The sequence below is a fragment of the Marmota monax genome, unplaced genomic scaffold, assembly GCF_021218885.2.
Source record: "Marmota monax isolate L192 unplaced genomic scaffold, Marmota_monax_Labrador192_F-V1.1 WCK01_AAM20220418_F8-fsc00125, whole genome shotgun sequence".
Classification (NCBI taxonomy): domain Eukaryota; kingdom Metazoa; phylum Chordata; class Mammalia; order Rodentia; family Sciuridae; genus Marmota; species Marmota monax.
Window position 1 is genome coordinate 12873855 of NW_026695235.1, and position 18564 is coordinate 12892418.

Consider the following 18564-nt stretch of genomic DNA (forward strand, 5'->3'; position numbering starts at 1 on the left):
CGGGCCTGGGCCTGGCTTTGTGCCCATAGGACTGTCAAGAGTTGCAACCTTATAAACCTTGGGGGGGCGTTCGGTCTGCCAGGTGACTATGGGCCTGTCCAACGGCCAAGGAGGTGGGGGCAGATGTCAGCCCACAAAGCATCTGCAGCCTACTGAGTCTGCAGCCCCCAGGGCTGCTGCAGTGGCCCTGAGCAGCCTCTGCAGTCAGCATTCCATACCCCAGCTCTGCGGGAATGGCCTGTTTGGGTCCTGTTTCCTGGGTACCATGGAGATGCATGTTTGGGAGCTCCCAGGGGCCAGGCTAGAGGGGCCCTCGCCAGGATTCCTGACCTGGCCTGCTCCAGCTTCCTTCATTTCAGCATGACATAGGCAGGTTACTGTCTGGGTCAGTTTCCACTGGTTTTAGATTCTTCTTTTTTCTTTTGAAGTAATTTCAGAATTACAGAAAAGTTGCAGGGATCACTAGAGAGAATCCATTCCTGCTGCGGTTGGGGTGCACCACCACTGGGCAGTCCGCTTGGGCTGCCGTCCTCCTCTCTCCGGCACTGTCCTTGCTGGGCCAGTCCTGTTTTCCTCTCAGCCCTCCGTGCCCTCCGTGCCCTCCGTGTCCTGAGCCCCACAGCATCCCTGACACCCAACCTTCAGGATCTGTTATCACCTTACTTGTGGTTTGATGCTGTGCCCAGCCACGTGGATACCTCACCCTCCCTACCCTCCTTGGCATGTGCACAGGTCTGCCACCCCACTCCTGTACCTGCTGCAGTGCTGGGGTGCTGTGTACTAGGAGGTTGTCCCACCAACCAGAGGAGCAGCTGTGAGGAGCCCTGGGCCCCACTGCCTGCCCTTCACCTCACCATTCCTGCCCCTGCCCGCCTTCCACCTGGGCTGAGGTGTGCACAGTTCTAGCCTCTACCTTCAGATAGGCAGTGAGAGGGCAGGGGTAAGTGAGAAGGAGAGCAAGCTGGCTCCAGGTATATCTGGAAGCAAGGACACAGACTATCCAACTCTGGCTCGTAGCTCTGGAGAGGGCCTGAGTCCCCGGGGAGTCAGGGCATGGAGGCTCGTGCCTGTTCCTGAAGTGATGTCTGATGTAGCTTGATGGAACTTGCTTCTGTATTGTTTGTCCTTAGACATCGTGAGTTCTTTGTTGTGCTGGCCAGGAAAATCTGCATGCATCAGAAGTCAGGAGACAGAGTCTTGTACAGACGTGTTCTGGGGAGAGTGGGCCTGAGGCTGCAACCACGTCACCTTGGGACAATCAGTCAAGGCCAAGGACATAGGGAGCTCTGTTTGCTCTGCTCTATAGCAGACTTGGGCAGAGAGCTGCGCACAATGAGCTCATCGCCACCCACACTGTGCCCAGCCAGTGAGGCTCCTTTTCCTGCATGCAGGACTGAGCCAGGGATGCACTTTGCTGGGGCTCCCTGTAGGGTGGTCTTCTTCTCCAGGGGTGGTGACCATTCTCTCTGGTTTATGGCATAAACTTACACATCATGGCAGAAGTTCATTCTACCCATTGCCTGAGGACACACGGGCTGTGAGGGGTTCAGTAACAAGTGAGGGGCCCCTTGTCCTACACGCCAACTCCTGCAGCCCAGTGCTTGGCCCTGGCCTCTGTCCTCAGTCCTGCTTCTACACCCAGGAGCAGAAAGTTCTGCACTGGCCACCGGTAGTGTCCCCTTGCTGGCGATAGCCAATCTGGACTCTCTCTGAGCTGTGGCTGTCTGCAGTGCCAGTCTTAGAGCTGCCTGAGGCTCCAAATGGCATTGCTCAGGCCTCTGCAGGGCTGGCTTGTGCAACCTGTGTCCAGCCATCAGTTAACTTCTGGGTAAGCTGAGGTCACACAGGGCACATGATTTTTGGTCCTGCCCCAGGTCTGTGCATTGGGGGCACATGGGCATGATGGGCCTGGAAAGTCCCACACCCTGCACCTGGAGGCCTAGTGCCCTTTCTGGTAGCTCAGTGAAGCTACACCTACGACCACATCTTGAGTCCTGGTTTATTTGGGGGACTAAACTTCCAGATCCCATATTCCCAGGATCCCTTCAGCAATGCGGTCCCCTGCGCACAGGTGAAGTCTCCACTCAGCCCAGACTGAGACTGCTCTACCTCTCTGATCAGGGCCCAGCTATCACATTGCACTGAGGTCCTCATCCACAACAGTTCCCTGTGACCCTGGACATGTTACTGCCCCTTTTGAGCCTCAATTTTCCCATTTGGGAAGTGGGGCCGGTTTGTCACATTCTTTTTTTTTTTTTTTGATACTGGGAATTTAACACAAGAGTGTTTTACTTCTGAGCTACATCCCAGCCCTATTTATTTTTGAGGTAGGGTCTCACTAAGTTGCTGAGGGCCTCAGCCTCCTGAGTAGCTGTGATTACAGGCATGCAGCACCACACCCAGCTCATCAGTTTCCTAGCTGAAGTGTAGCCAGTTCTGAGTGGCTTCGGGTGGTCAACTTGAGCTCACAGAGTGGCCGTCTGCCTTCACAGGTGATTGGTGGTGGCAGTGTGGGCCTTGGGGAGCAAGGCCTGTATCTGGCTGCATCTTTCCTGAGGAGGTGGGCGTCTCCAGCAGCCCAGGGGCCTCAGCAGCACCATAGACCCTGTGGCTTAAGTGGCAGTTTATGTCTCCTAGGCCTGGTTTCTCTCCTGAGCGTGTAGACAGTGTCTTCTCACAGGGTCATCTTCTATGCCTGTAACCTGATGTTTTAAGAACACCAGTCAGAGCCGCGTGCAGTGGTGCATTCCTGTACGCCCAGCAACCCAGAGTCTGAGGCAGGAGGATCCCAAGTTCAGGGCCACCCTGGTGGTAGGGTGGGAGGTAGGTCAGTGATAGAGGGCAGCCCTTGACGGGGAGCTGTCCCTGGGCCTTTGTCTGTAGCTTGGCACACACTGCTCCAGCTTTCCTCATTTCCCTGAATGAGGGCACAGCTGCCCTGGCCCAGGCTCTGTGGCCCTGCAGTGTGGCGGTGGCTTCTGCTGTTCAGGGGACCAGCGGCCCTCCCTGTCGGGTGCAGCTTGTGCTTGTTTCCCCTGCCCTGGAGCCAGGTGAAGCTGTGCTGAGTGGATCACCTTCAGAAGTGGCTGGCAGGGCTTCAGACCTGGCGCTGGACTGACGCATCTGTGGGGCCCAGGCTGTTCGCTTGTCTGAGCTTAGAGGAGCACGCCCCACTCCCACTGCTGCCCCGCCCTGGGACAGTGTGCTCCTCCAGAATTCTCTGAGGTGCAGCACGTGGAGAAGACCTGGGGTGCGGGAGGCTCTTAGTTTGAATGTGGTCAGCCTGGTTATAGAAGGGACAAGCAGCCGGATGACAGCTGAGTACTCTGTCATCCTCTGACTAGATGGGGCCAGTGGGCACAAGGCCAGCACTGGGGGTCCCTGACAGTGAAGGTGTCCAGCTTGGCTGCCTTCGCACCACCCCACCCCACCCCACGGGGAATCCTTCTTTTCTTCCTTCACTGGGGCTGTGGTGTGGGCTGAGAGCTTTCCTAGATGGAGTCCCAGGAACCCCAGTGCTATGGGACCAACAGACGGTGTTCCTCCAGTCCCTGGCACACATCTTTGAGGTACAGCCAAGAGCAGACACTGGATGTAACTACCTTCCTGTCCACGCTGGAAGAACACTTGTGTTCTCAGGGGGATATCTCCTTGGAGAGCCCGCTACCCGTCCACAGGCTTCTGCCCAGTTCAGGTTCCTCCCTGCAAGCTGTCCACTAGCCTCTTAGTGTGTGGCTGTCCTGTAGTCAGTCCTGAAGGTCAGCTTGGGGTGGGTCAGAGAAAGGGAAGGCTTTCTTGTTAGTAATGGCCTGGGCTTTCTGGGGGAAGTCCAGGGGTCTGTGGCCGTTGCCTTAAAGAGCTACCTGGTTGTGCTGGCACACTATAAACTGTCCCCAGTGCCACATGGAGCCTATGGAAGTTGAGGGCTTGCATGGCCCAGCTGCTGTGAGTCACAGCGGCCTGGGTGTGGGGCACTGCTGCCCTGGCCTCGACTTCAGGCTCTTCAGCCTCCCTGTGGGAGCTCTGGGCTGCCTGCTTCTGCAGAAACACTGTCTTGGATGCTCGTTACTCACCCACTTACTCTCTCTCCTCAGGTGCTGAGGCAAAGGCCATTTTGCCCAAGAAGGAGAAGCTGAGGCTGCGTAGGGAGCGATGGCTGCAGAGTAAGTCTGTGCCCCATCAGCTGGGCACCCACACCTGCCTTGCTCTCCTCAGCTGGCGGCACCTCTGCCATAACTGGGCTTCTGCACCAGCTGTACTCCCCACTTGGGGGCACCAGGAACCAGAGGCAGACACCCAAGGGGGATCCTTCAGCTGCATTCATGACCACTGGTGTGGCCCGCTGACCACCGAGGTGCTGGAGGGCGTTAGGCAGGCCTGGTTACACAGCAGAGTGCAGTGGGCTGTCCTGGATTGGGGTGCAGCTGCCCACCACTTGTGAGCCCCCGAGGGTCAGGATCTGCTCCTTTGGAAAGCTGCCGTGCTTGTCCCCTTGTTGGTCAAGAGGACCTGTTTCTGGGTCCTCCTCCAGGGCCTCTGGGAGGCGGCTCTGCTCCATCCAGCTAGACCTCTCCAGCAGGCCATGCCTCTCTCCTTGCTCCTTTTGGTTTGGAAAATGTAGTTATTTGTGATGCTGGATACTTGCTAATGTTTTCCTAAAGATTTTCTTCTTTCTTGGAAAAATACCAAAAATTGTTTGTGATTTTTTTTATTAGTTATGTTTTTAGTGTTATTCTGCCAACCTTGTAAAATTAATTTGGAACTTGTTCTTCATATTCTCACATGTTGAAATATGGATCAAGTTACTCTTGAAGATTTTAAAGAAAGTGTCATGTTTTTCAGAGGCAGTGCTTGGGGCAGTTTTCAGTTTCTTCCATAATTGATTTCTTGTTTTCTGTCACTTTTTGTATGTTTAAAAAAAAAAATGATTCATTCCTTCATTTTCTTTTTCACAATTCCTTATCACAAAGTTGTACAAAATACTCTTAGTAAGGTAAAAGTTAATGGATCCTGGGCATTCAGACTTGAACATTTCTGGGGTATGTTTTTTTTTTTAATTTTTGGTACTGGGAATTGAACTCAGAGGCACTTAATCACTGAGCCACATCCCAGCCCTTTTTATTTTTTAAATTTTGAGACAGTCTCACTAAGTTACCAAGCTTGGCTTTGAACTTGGATCCTCCTGCCTCAGCCTGCGGATTGCTGGGATCACAGGTGTGGCCACTGTGCCCAGCGGGACTGTAGTTCTCACACATATTTGGGATGTGTAACTTTTCATCTCTGTGCTGTCTTGGAGTTGATTTTTGCTGCTCATGTCTTCCCCTGAAATAACCAAGTCAGCTCTGAACCTTGATGTTGAGTTGAGGATGTGTGTGCTTCCTGTTCCTAAACATCTGCCATGTTCTCTCCATCAGTCTTTCTTTGCACCCCCACCATTTCTGATTGGTGACCTTTTATCTTGTCCAATACAGAAAATTTGTAATTGTCATTCCTATTCTTGTTTTCCAAATGACTGTCTGTTTTATTAATCTCCTGTGCTGGCTTTCCTTAGATTTGTTTGAATGACCTAGTTCCTCTGTTTTCATTAGCAACGAAAGGCTGTACGTTGGCCTCTGGATGCAGCTACAGCTACATCTCCCAAGTTGTTTTTACTTAGTATTTTTTTTTTTTTAATTTCAAAAACTTGATTCAGAAAAGTGAGAAGAATTTATAGTGAACACCCTTGTACTCACCACATGCATTTTACAACTAACCCTGTCTTTATTATGTAACTATTTATCTTTTCCTGTCCATCCATCAACAATTTTTAAATGATTCCAAAGAAGGTTGCAGGCTTCAGTAGGCTTCACACCAAATAATTCTGCTGGAGTTCGGTTGGTTTATGGAGACTTCCTCCCCTGCCCCCCCCCCTTTGAAGACTGTGTTTACGTACAATGAACCCTGGTGTCTAACAGGTCAGAACACTTGCAGCTGAAGTCCCCTTCAGAGCACTGACCTTTCCCGTCACCCAGAGATCCCTTCCCTTTAGGATATCTCCCTTCCTAGCTGCCAGAGGGAGCGTAGTGGTCAGCTGTGATTGTCTGAAGGCCAGGTTTGGTGACTCCTGTGAGCCAAGTCCTGTGGAATGTGCTCTGTGTCTGTCTTCCTGCCAGGTTGCCCAATGCGGTAGCCCATGCCCCTCATGGCAAAGAAGCATCTCTGTGGCCCAGTCTTCTGTTTGTGGGCGCCTGGATTTTTCCATTTTTGGCCACTGTGAATAAGACTGTAATGAACATTCTTTTCAACTCTTTTCTGTGGACATGTTTTTGTTGCTCTTGTGTAAATACTTAGGAATAGAATGTGGGGTCATAGGGTAGGTGTATGTTTAGTGTTACAAGCAGCTGCCGGACATATTTCTGAAGTAGTTGTGCACTTGCACCTCCAGCGGCATTGTGTGAGAGTTGTGGTGGCCTGCAGCCTTGGAGGTGTGTGTCTCCAGGCCTGGCTGTCTTGGCGACCCTGGCCTGGGGTCATGGTGCAGTTAGTCCTCACGCTGTGGCAGAGACTTTTCATGTGCTTTGTCTTCAGTGACTTACATTTTTCTTGAGGCCCTTTGCCTTCTTATTATTGAGCTGTAAACATTCTTTATAAGTCCTGGGGACCAGTCCTTGGTCATTTGTGAGTTCACAAATATTTTCTTGTAGACCATGGCTTGCCCGTTTGTTTTCTTAGAAAAAAAGATTCTTTGATGACAGGAGTTTGTTTTGAGAAGTTTCTTCTATATTTTCTTATGTGGTTATGGTGTGTGTGTCCTACTTGAGAAAACTTAGCCTAACCCTGGGTCGTGAGGATGCTTTCTTTTGAAAGTTGTGTGGTCTGGATCTGCATTTGTGTTGTCTGCCGTGGGTCAGTGGGAGGGCTGCTCTCCTTCCCTTTGCAGACCTGTGTGGGCTGTGCAGTTATTGCCCACCATTCCTGATGAAGGCTCTCTTCACTGGCTGGCTGTGGCATCCAGGAGGCCTCTGGGGTGGGTCTGAACTGCACCTTGACAAGCTCATCCTGTCTGGGTTGTGGCAGCCGCAGGTGAGGCTGGAAGGCAGACGCGCACACGTCCTCCATCTCAGTGGCTCTTGCTATTCTTGGTTCTTGGCATTTCCGTATAATTTTGACCATTCGCACATCACTTTCTTTAAGAACAGCAGCGGCAGTTATGATGGGGATCGCATTGAATCTGCACTACACATCAGTTTGAGGAGCATCGCCCTTGCAGCCGTGTTGGCTCTGCAGGTCCATGAACATGGTATATTTCAACATTTATTTAGATTTTCTTTAATAATCACCAGTGTTATGTAGTTTTCAATATAGAAGGGTTTTGTGTGTGTGTTTGCTTTAGATAAACTTATTTTGGTATTTTATAGTTTTCAATGCTATTCTAAATGGAATTTTCTCTCACTTCTAGTATATAAAAGTATTATTGATTTTTAAAATCTTTGATTGATTTTTTTACATTTCTCTTTGTACCCTGTGATCTCAGTGACATTACATGTCAGGCCGGGGAGCTATTCTGTGGGGCCTAGGGTCTTTGGGAATGCATGTTTTCTGTGGGTGTTGATTTTCCCTGGGTTGAGATGTGTTGAACTCCCGTCAGTACGTGGCTCTGCTCCTGTCCTTGGGTTACACTGACTTGTTCTGTAGCCCTGAGGACCAGCTCGTGACCCCTGCCCTTCCCATTCCTCCTGGGTGCCCAGCCTCCCCCGTCACCTTCTATCCCTTTGCTCTGCTTTGCTCACTCCCACCACTGACACCTGCAGCGTGTCGCCAGATTGTCAGGGCTGTGGTCCTCGTGCCCCTGGGTGGGGGTGCCAGAGGATGGTGGGTTCCACCTGACTCCCCTTGGCCGCGCACACCCACTGCTGCTCCTGCTGTCCTCACGCTGGTCATTGGTCACTTGTTGGAGTTCGCCAGTCCCATAGGCGAGCCGTGTCCCCATAGTTTTGGTGTGTGGGAGTGGCCTTTGCTTCCCCTTTGCTCCTCTGTGTGTTTCGCTTAACCTGTAACTGACCTTAGGAGCTGTGTGGCGGAGGAGGTGGGGCAGCTCTGCTGCTCTCTGCTGGCCCGAGGGCTCACGCTCCTGCCACCTGCTGCAGGCGCTGTTTCCAACCCGCTCTGAGATGCAGCGGTCCTGCTCTCTTGCTGCCTGTTCTGTTTAAAACAGTGCTTGACCATTCTTATGCATTGAGTCTTTTTAAAAAAATAACATTGAGAATGAGCTTCAGGGTCTGCTTAACATCCTGTTACTTAGGCCGCATCACATCATGGTTAATCAGAAGAGCACAGGAGGCCCTGCCCACACGGCCACTGGCTATGCTAAGTCCACACACCGTCTGTCTGTCTGTCTGTCTTGAGCCAGGAGCCTCCAGGTGGGAGTGCCATGAGGCCGCAGTCTCCTGCCCCTGCACTGGGCTCATCCTGGAGTCCTCTGATGCTTGCTTGGGGCTTTTAGCAGGGCTTTCTCTGAGGAGCTCCTTCTGTTGGTGGCATTATTGACCCTTTACCTTGGTTGGTGAAGTTCACCAGCTCTGTTCCTGGCACTCCTTGCAGGGGCAGGCTTCTCCCCGTTGGTCCCTCCTCAGTTGGGGCTGTGGGAGTCGCCACCTCCCTGTCACTGAGCGTCCTTGCATGCCGTGCATTACCCAGTTGGGCACTCCTATAGCTGACGTGTGGCCTTTGTGTCTGTCTTCAGGGGCACAGCAGGCCTCTGCCGAGCTGTCCTGGTTCTGGGGTCTGCAGCCCCAAGGGACCTTGCCCTGGAGCAGCCCTGCCTGCTCGCTGCCCTCCTTCCACCCAGGGCCAGTCCAGCTCTCCAGGGTGTGTTGGCTCCCACAAAGAGAGACTGGTTTTGGTGAAGGGCTGAGTGACAGGGCCTTGTCTGCTGCAGCACCTGGGAAGGAGGTTTTTGTCCAGGATCTGCATCCTTCCCACCAGCCACTTGCAGGCAGGTGTCGCGTTGGAACACATCTTCATGGTGGTTGTGAAGGTGAACATCAGACCCTAAGGCTGTGCCTTCTGCCTCCGCCCTCTGCAGTCCATGTACAGGGTAGAGCCTGCACCTCCCCTTTGTGTCTCTGGCCCTCTGCCTTCCTTGGGCCTTTCCTCTGGGCCCTCCACACTCTGTTGTGTTGCGCAGCTTATACTGTTTACCCCCCTCCCCACATGGGGCTCTTTCCCCTCCTGAGGGCTCAGCGGGGCGCCACGCAAGCCCTAGTTGCCTGGAGCGCAGCTCTCCCGTTAGCAGCCTGTAGGTGCTAAGCCCAGGGCGTGTTTGTACCTCTGTGCCCACTCTCCAACCCCGTGCCCAAGCCCTGCACCAGCCTCTCTGTGCAGAGGAAGCTCAGTCCTCGCTGCCACAGCTCCAGGCTCATAATCAGCCCTGTAATTAAAAAATGTGCCTCTGTGCTTAAGGGGAAAAAATAACTCAGAGCCGGCCTTCCCCCAGTCCTCAGGAGTGGGGTGCTGGGGACAGCGGGAGGTGGGGGTACTGTCTGCCTGCACGGAGGAGGCAGAGCCGGGATCAGGGCGCTGGTGGGCCTGCGTCTGGGCCCCTCTGGGTATGTCACCATGGGCAGCCACCAATGGCTCTGAGCTGTGTCTTGTACTTTGGCATCTACTCTGTACCTAACTCCTGTCTCCTCTGCCTCAGAAATTGAAGCCATAAAGCTGGCAGAGCAGAAGCTCAAGGAGGAGCGGAGACGCAGGGCCACGGCTGTGGTGGGGGACCTGCACCCCCTGAGGGACGCCCTGCCCGAGCTTCAGGAGCTGGAGGCAGGCAGGCGGCAGCAAGCCAGAGGGTGAGTGTCCAGCACACTTCCAGAGCTGTGGCCAGAGGATATGTGTCCCATGGGGAGAAAAGGGGGCCAGGGGCCACGAACCAGTGCTGCAGCCGTGCTTGACCCGGGACCCTCACACTGTGCAGAAGCCTTGAGCCAGTGTGGCTCTGCAGGCCGAGTTCCAGGTCCACCCCCGGCAGGTGACCTGGCCAGCTCTTTTCTCATGCTGCTGTCACTCCTGGCTCAGTGGCAGCTGGTCCCACTGTTGGCCTCAGCCTTCTCTCAGCTGCCCCTGCGTGTGTGCCTGAGCCTGCTCAGGGCCTCCACAGATGCCGTGCATCTCCCTGCTCTTCCGGCTGCTCTCACAGCGTCCATTTCCCAGTTGACCTTCGCCAGCCACCTGACGGCACTCTCCCTCCCTGGTTTAGTCCCTGTGATCAAAATACTTGACAAGAATAACAGGAAGAAATGTTCAGTTTGATTTTAGGGGTCTCAGTTGGTAGACGGCTGACTCCTTTCCTCTGGGCCTGAGGAGAGGCAGGACAGGGTGATGGAAGGGCATGGTGGAAGAGCGCTGCTCTGTTCAGGCAGCCAGCGAGCAGAGGGGAAGGGGAGGGCGCAGGGAGGAGGCACCCTTCCAGGGCAGCCCCCTGCCTGCAGTGAGCACCAGGCCGCCATGCAGACTAGGGCCCAGCTGCCTCACCTCCTGGCACTACTGCATGGACGTTCAACCACAGGGCTCCTCCACTTCCTGCAGAGGGCAACCCCGGGGGACAGGCACTCCTCGTTACTGGGCCAGGGGTGCCCGGCAGGAGTGTGGAACCCGCCTGCAAGCTCAGTGCACAGAGCCCAGCTCATCCACATCGGGCAGTAAAGAGAAGACAGGCGCAGGGCAGGTCTGGCCTGGGCACCGGTTGACAGGGGCTTGAGGGGACAGATGGGAAGCGTCAGGGGCATTTTGTTCTGTCACAGTTGCTGGACTTTCATCATTTATTTCTGTCATTTCTAATTTTGCTTCTTTAAAAATAATTCTTTCTCCTACTGAATTTCCATCTGAGGAGAAACGGGCTCTGTGCAGTTAGATGAGGGATTGCCCTTCCACAGGGCTGGTGGTGACATGCCACGGGGCCAGATGGTCACAGGCCGGCTTCCCGACACAGACGCTCCCAGAACATTCGGTCCAGACGAGGAGCTGCCACCGGGTCGAGACTGGATGTTGGACAGTGCCAGCAGTACAGATTCCATTCCTGGTTCTGGAGCAAACAATGTGACCCTGGCCAAGGGTCCCTTCCCTCTTTTCAGTTTTCTCATCTGAAAAATGTGCTTGGCTCCCAGCAGGGAGAAGGCTGTGTAAACAGGCCGCCTGCCCAGGGAGGAGGGGGTGTGTGGCGCTCCAAGTAGGCTGGGCTGGCCTGGGCTGGCCTGGGCTGCTCTGGGCTGCTGCTTGTGGGAGGGGCAATCCCACCTGCTCAGCCTCCTCTTCATTGGGGTCCCTGCCCTCCTCCTGGGCACCCCAGGTGTCAGGGCATCTTGGCTGTGGGCAGCCATTGGAAGACTGTCCACTTGAAAGCAGCTTCCGGCCCGTGGCAGAGCTCAGCCTGTTGACCTCGCCCCCAGCTGCCTGTTAGCGGCCCCCTCTGGGACGCTGCCATCTCGGGATGGAGGGACTGCGGTGTGCCAGAGTATAGAAAACTTCAAATGATACTTCCTGAAGTCCTCCCCTCTACCCAGGACCCCATGGGCAGCATGTGACACTTGGCCCTCGTGTCTCGAAGCCTCCTCCTGGCTGTGAGGCTCTCACTGTCCTTGGCTTCGACCTTGAAAGTTCTGAGGGGGCAAGTCAGGCACATCTTAGATGTCCTTAGATGGAATGCTTCTCACGTGTCCGTGCATGGGTTGGGGGTGGAGTTGTCAGGAGGAAGCCCCAGAGGGGATGTGCTGCATTTATGACATCCTACCAGGCGCACATACCAACCCAACTGGATATCATGATGCTTGGCACCTGGGCCACCTGGGGAGGTGTGCTCAGCAGGTCTCTCTGCAGTGACTCTCCCTTTCCTCGGTGCTCTCTGGAAGCAGGTGGCTCTGCATGGCCCAAGCTCAGGTGGGGAGCGTTGCTCCTGTTCGCCGAGGACATGGGATTCTGTAGAAGTGACATGGGATGCTGCCACAGTGGGGGCTTTGTCCGTTCCCCACTTACTTGCTGACCAGATGCTTGCTTAATGGCGGTGTGAACTCACAGGTGTATTTTGTACTTGGGCTCTAGCCCAGGGCTGCTCCTCTGTTGCTGAGGCTGTCCCAGCCTCCTCATAGCCCCTGGGTCCCTCTGACCTGTGTGTCAGGGCGGGGTCACTGGGTGCTTCTGAGTGCTTCTCTTGCAGGCATCAGTAGGTGCTTCCTGCTCAGGCCCGCCACCCGCTGCTTCTCCAAGGAGCCCTGGTTCTTTGCCTTAGAGGGGTGATGCCAAGCTTTGGCACTGGGGCGCCGTTCACTCCTGGGGAGTCAGCTGGCAGAGAGACGCCCACGTGTGTGCCGGCCTGTGCCGTTCACATGGGGTTGGTGGGGAGTGGTTCCCCAGACGCCTCACTTCTGCCACCAGTTGCCAGTGTTGGCTCAGGACTGCTCACTCTCCGGCTTGGTGGTCTCTGGAAGGTCTTGCTGGACTCCTTGGTCACAGTTGTATAGCAGAGGCGTAGAGGCTAAAGCCAGCTGAGTTGTCAAGACACAAGGCCAGAGTACAGGGAGGCCTGGGTGGGCTTCCAGCCATCCCCTCCCCGTGGAGTCTGGAGAGCTGGTGGGGGAGGCCCAGTCCACTCTGAGCCTCACAGGCGGCTCCCACAGCCAGCGAGGCAGCGGAGCCAGCTGCTTGTCCACTGGGAGAGAAGCTCCACTGCATGGTGGCCCCAGAGGCACTGGGCCTCCACTGCCCCTTGCCCCACTTGCCTCTGCCTCATTGGATGATTCCTGGGGCCTCTGGAGGGAGGAGCAGGCGGGCGAGGACTCGAGGTGCCTCCTGGTATTCTGGGTCAGGAGCCCGGCCAGGGCTAGAGTCGTAGAAAGCTAGAGCTCAGGCACTATTTTGAGTAGACACTGAATGTCTTTCATTCATATTTTAAAAGAAACATGAATAAGAAATCAGGTCTCCTGTTCTGGAGGCTAAATTTAGGTGCTGGCCTGGGGCTTGGTGGTTTTCTGTCCTCTCTCTGGGCCACCTCCCTCTGGGGTGTCTGGCTCTGCCTGGCAGCTCCCTGGGGAGAAGCCCAGTGGATGTCCCATCACAGTCTTCCCTCCCGCTGACCACAGGGCGGGTGGGCAGAGCTGCCTGATACTGTCCCCAGGAGGTGTGGGAGCTCTGCTAGGCATTCCCACCCGCCCCTCAGTCTGGCCCCCTGAGGTGGTCTGAAGCTTCCCAGGAAGTGGCATGTCACAGTGGCCTGGTCTGTGCCCGAGCCTCGTGGTGGGCTGCGTCTCCCCTTCCTGGAGCATCCCTCAGCTCCTGCAGGGGGGTCACAGCAGAGTGGCAGGTGGAGCACTCCTCAGTCACAGAGCATGGCCCTCTAGAGAGGTCAGAGGATGGCAGATGTTGGGGACTTGCCTGTTGTGGCAGCAGTGGTGTAGACTTCCCAAGCAGGCCCTCTGCCCTGGCAGTCAGTCTCACGTGTCCCCTGGGCCCAGGGTCTTTACTGGCTGTCCATCTGGATGGCGTGCTCTTGGGCTCAGGCCTGGTGGGTGGGGGATTCAGTGTGAAAGTCGGGAGCTATGCACCCTTGGGTGGTCGCCTCTTCCGTGTCACATGGGAGCTTTGAGTGGTGGACAAGTCCCAGTTGTGTGGGTGTCATCTCTGGACATGGTGGTGAGGCTAGGCCTGCATGAGCTGAGCAGAAGAGCAGATTCGTGGGGACTGCACCGTCTGGTCCGAGAAACTGGGAGCCATGTACACTCAGGGCAGGTGTGGGGTGAAGTGGTCCTGGGCTGACTTTGTGGCCTCTCTTTGTCCACAGCAGGGTGAGCAGCAAACCCAGACCAGCCGAGCTCAGCCGGATGAGCGCAGCCCAGAGACGGCAGCTGCTGTGAGTACCGGCTTCGCCCCTCGAGGCTCTGCTCTTGCTTAATGCTGACTCTGGGTGGCTGTCTTCCTTCTTCCTGAAGAGAGAAGCTGCAGTGGGTCCTGGAGGCAGGTCCTGAGTGCAGCAGCCAGCTGCCGAGGGCAGCGTTCCAGGGGACTGCCACACCCTCCACGCTGTGTCCCTTCCTTCCCCTGCTGGGGCGTGTGCCCTGGCTGCAGTTAGCCCCCTGTTAGCGAGGCCAGGAACCCATCAGGAGGGCCAGCACCCCATTGTCTGCAGAAGTTGGTGCCCTGGTGTTGTCCTGAGTGAAACAGGGTCCATCCCGTTTCACACCGTGGTGAGGTCTCTGCTCCCTTCAGAAGCAGTTGTATTCTTTGTCTCGGGTGACTCTGCCGAGGCATTTCTTCATTCCACCTTCGTGTGGAATGCTCTTCAGTGTGCTGAAGCCCCCTGTGCCTCCTGTGCATGGTTAGGACCTCTGGTTGCTCCTGGGGGGAGCTTGTGTTGAACCGGGGCCTCCTGTGTCTGGCTCCTCTCTAGAACCATTGTGCCTCAGCTGGGCCTCCCTGTCTCCCACATCCTCCCCTAACCTGTTTCACTCTGGATACTTTCTGACCCTGAGTTTGTGTCTTCTTATAGATTTTGTGCCGATTTGAACCAACTTCTTCATCAGCAGCTTTGAAGGCAGTTTGTGTAGGCAAAACCCCTCTCTGTGGCCTGCTGCTCCCTGTCCGTCTCCCTGCCCCAGCCTCTCCCGGAGCCCAGCCTGCCCAGGCAGCTGCCTCTGCAGGGTAGCTAGGTAGGGCTGTTGCTTCCTAGGACTTACCCAGCTCCAGCCTTGTGTGTGTGGTGCCCAGTAGTCTCCCTTGTCCCTGTTGACTGCACTGCCTTTGGAGGCTACTCAGGGTTGTGACCCCTGGCCTCGTTAGGTTGAGTTTGGTTTCCTGTTGTTTGTGTGCAGTATCTGAGGGGAGAAAGAGGAAGCAACTTGTTTACTAACTGGATTTGAAGCCAGAATTCTAGATTCCTCCTTGTGTCCATAGTACCTTACCAGTATACATGGGGCGCTCAGATCACCCAGAGAATTGGTTTTCTTGACCCCAAGACCTGAGGGAAGTTTGTGCTTCGTCCCCTGCATGCTCAGGCAGAGCTGTTCCTGAGGGGCACTGGCTGGGCACATGTCTCAGTGCTCCTGGGGGCAGGTGCCACTGACCGAGGAAGGGGCTGTCTTCAGGTGGATGGGCACCCCCAGTGGTGCAGTGCGCCCCTGGGGGTCAACCCAGCTGCTAGGAACCAGGAGCCCTGTGCTGCGTCCAGGCAGCCTCCACCCACACATGTGCTTCCGAGCACCTTTCAGGGAGTCTTGGCTCCCTTGCCAGCCCTTGGCCTTGGCTGAGGCACCAGACTTCTGAACCCAGTTCAGGACTTTGCCACCGGCCAGCAAGCTCACTGCCAGGGTGGCCCAGGTCCTGGCCTAGAGCCCATCACTGAGTCCTAGCTATGACTGACCAGCACCCCAGTGGTCTTGCCTGGGCCAAGGTGGCAGCCTTCTGCTGCAGGGTGAGACATCGGCTAACAACTGGCAACACCCTGGGCCTCCAGGGCAAGGCCAGAGGATGGGCTTGGCCCTCTCTGCACTCACTCAGGCTGTCCCTGTGAGCCCTACGCAGCCTGTCCTGGAGCCTCCAGCCTCGGTTTCACGTGTGGGATTTGCACCTAGGTTCCTTTTGTCACCCCCTGGTCACCTGGCTGAAGTGCAGAGTACAGAGCTCTCCTGTAGGGTGAGAGGGCCTGGCCCTGTGGTCTTGTGCATCTCCAAGCAGAACAGGCTGGCTGTAGGGGTCAGGGTGGCCTGGGGCTGTGCCACCCTGTCACCATGGCACCCAGGTCCTTGGTGTTCTCCCCGCCTGCTCGTGGCTCTCGTGTGCATCTATTTTGGGCTTGCCAGGGAGAAAGCCACCTCTTACGTAAGGCAGCATGTCTGGGGTGTGCGTGCTGTTGCCACTCCCCATTCTCAGTTCCTACCTTAGCAGCAGCCCGTCAGGCCCCTCCTGGGCACGCTGGGCGACCCCCACTATAAATTCCACAGGTGGGTCTAGGGCTGTGAGGAGACTCCAGGGCTGTCATTCCCCATCTGTCGGGTTTCCCTGGGAACTGAGCACTGTGTTCCACGTATCCACTCCAGTGTCTGGGATTGGGGAGAGGTCAGTCCTGGGGTATTGAGAGCTTGCCCTTGGCTCTCTTCTCTGTGGGGCTTAAGGGGACTCCTGCCCTGCTACCTGCTGACCTCTGGTCTCCATTCTTTCAGTGAGGAAGAAAGGACCCGGTTTCAAGAGCTGCTGACCAGCCCAGCCTACAGAGCCAGCCCCCTGCTGGCCATAGGGCAGCAGCTGGCTCACCAGATGCAGCTGGAAGGTGGCAGCCAGCTCTAACAAGGGCAGCAGTGTGCTATGAGCTCTGAGGGACGCACATATGGACAGAGGTGCCCAGAGAGGGCTATCTGCCTCTGACTGTCCCCTGAGCCTAGATGGACATCCTCTCCCAGGTCTTTGAAAGCAGTCTTTAGAACAAATGGAGGACTTCATGGATTCCTTCCTATGCGTCACCAGGCCCTTCCCATGGGTCCACTTCCACTTTGGAATCTCCTGCATTTCCTACAGCTGGGCTGACCCTAGGACAGCTGCCCCACCTCCCCTCAGGACAAGCCACACCCCCAGGCTGGGCTCCACGCTCCTGTGGTAGACACCAGTGGGTTTGCCAGGCCTGCACTCAGACCACCTGGACATCACCAAGAGGCACCACCGATGCCCTGCTGCAGCCACAGCACATCTGGAGAAGGAATCTCACTGCAGGTGACCCTGATCACAGGGAAGGCCTAAGGACAGCACCTGCTTGGTGAGCTCCTCCACAGACGCAGCCCACAGGTCCCCAGTGCTGTGCAACCCCGTGGGCTCTCCCTCAGCAGCCGCCCTCCCTCCTACGTGGGCCTCATCGTCTGTGGGCTGCAAGCTGTGCTCTGTGAACTTGGGCACAGATGGCCTTGCACAGAGGCTGCCCGTGACAAGAACAGATGGGCACTGTGGACAGGCCTGTGAGGGTGCACACAGCTCAGTGGGGCTCGGTGGCTGGGTTGCAGGTGGCCATGTCTTCCTCGTGATAGTTGGTACAGCCCGAGGTGTCTTCCTGGGGAAGGTGTATTCGTGATGTGCTATTTTAAGAGAGAGCTCCTGGCTTCCTGGTCTTCAATGTTTTGTGTAACCTGGCTGTCCTGGCCCGTGGCCACCTCTGGTGATGCACCTATCAGGGCTGGGGGCCCTGTCTTCTGCCTGGAAACCAGGGCTACCTTGGGAGAGCAGACCACAGGCTGTGAAGCCAGCCTCCAGCTTGCTGGGAACAAGGATAGGAGCCAGGGTCCTGGGACATGGGACAGACTTAACAGAAGAGGAGCTAAACGGGCACCCCCTTGCCTGCGTGGGCCTCTCGGTCGCCCAACAGAGTGGGGTGTTGCCTCTCTCTTCACAGGAGCAGAGCACCTGTCACCCAGTGTTGTGCTGCTGGGGCACCTCGTGGAGGCAGGGTCTCTGGGCAGCGTAGGTCAGGCTGTTCTTCCCCAAGTAGCCCACCACTTCCCCAGCCGCCCGTGTGGAGGGCGCTGGGGTCTGAGCGTGCTGCAGCAGCTGGTCTGGGTCACCTCTGTCTTCATAAAATGAATATGAAGGTTTTTAGTGAGGTTAAGGGAAGAAGCCTCGGTTCAGTTGTTTTCGTGAATAGACCCTGGAGCCCTGAGTTCCGATTTAAAGGGTAAATAGCAGATAAAAGCCCTCTGAGGCCCAGCAAGGCCATGGGGCCTCCCTAACAGGCAGAGGCTGCAGACCCTGCTTGGGACGCCTCATCACGCACAGCACTGGCCCACGCACAGTGGGGAGGCGCAGGCACATGTCTCCTAGAGAGTGGGCGCCTGTAGGGCGGGCAGGGTGCTGCTGGAGTGGGACCTTAGTCTTCCAGAGGCCTGTGCTGTGGGAGGAGGTCAGGTCTGGGGTCAGGCCTTTGAAGGAGTGTCAGGACCCCGGCCCTCCTCTCCTCTGTCACCTCCCTGGCCACTGCGAGGTGAGCAGGCCCAGAGCGCAGCCAGGCGGTCATGCGTGAAACGATGGGACAGAAGGAGCCCCCTCCTTCCAGGTTCCTTCTTCCAGGGTTCTGTCAGCAAGGGACAGCTGACGATGGCTCCCTGGAGGAAGGGGCCCACACAGTGGGGTCTCTAGGCAGGCCCAGGCCATTGCCCTGCACCCCTTTGTCCTGAGCTGGGCTGCACCTGCCCATGGAAGGGAACTTGTGGAGGTCTGGGGAAGGGAGGGGAGGGGACCAGGACCCAGCACCCGGGACACACCATCCCTAGGAAGCAACCTCTGCCCACGGCAGGCCCTTCTCCCTGCTCTGGCAGCCACGTCCCAGTCACCAGCTGCCTGACGAGCAGCATGGCAGACTTCAGGCTCTGCCTCCACACCCCCATCTCAGGGGGCCTCCCTTGCTGAACAGCGTCGTGTGTGCGCGTGGCAGATGCTGAGGTCGGAACTGCGTTCAGTGCCCACTGGCAGCCGTGGCAGGCGCAGGACACCCGTGTCACTGAAGTGCACGTTTCCCTGTGGCTGCACAGGGCCTGGGGTCCCCAGGCTGCCCTCCCTGCATGGCCA

At 56.2% G+C, this 18564-nt stretch overlaps 1 protein-coding gene across 2 annotated transcripts in view; it reads left to right on the plus strand.

Moving 5' to 3' along the window:
• Window positions 1–17119, plus strand: part of Slx9 (SLX9 ribosome biogenesis factor) — a 37210-nt gene extending 20091 nt beyond the window's left edge. Inside the window, exons 3-6 of one of the 2 annotated variants that reach the window (XM_046439021.2) lie at window positions 4095–4163; window positions 9680–9827; window positions 13811–13876; window positions 16182–17119. In XM_046439021.2, coding sequence (XP_046294977.1) covers window positions 4095–4163; window positions 9680–9827; window positions 13811–13876; window positions 16182–16305 — 407 coding nt within the window. In that variant the 3' untranslated portion in view covers window positions 16306–17119. Of the gene's footprint in view, window positions 1–4094; window positions 4164–9679; window positions 9828–13807; window positions 13877–16181 lie in introns of both variants that reach the window. The other variant, XM_046439020.2, reaches the window with a different exon arrangement.
• Window positions 17120–18564: the final 1445 nt, after the last annotated feature.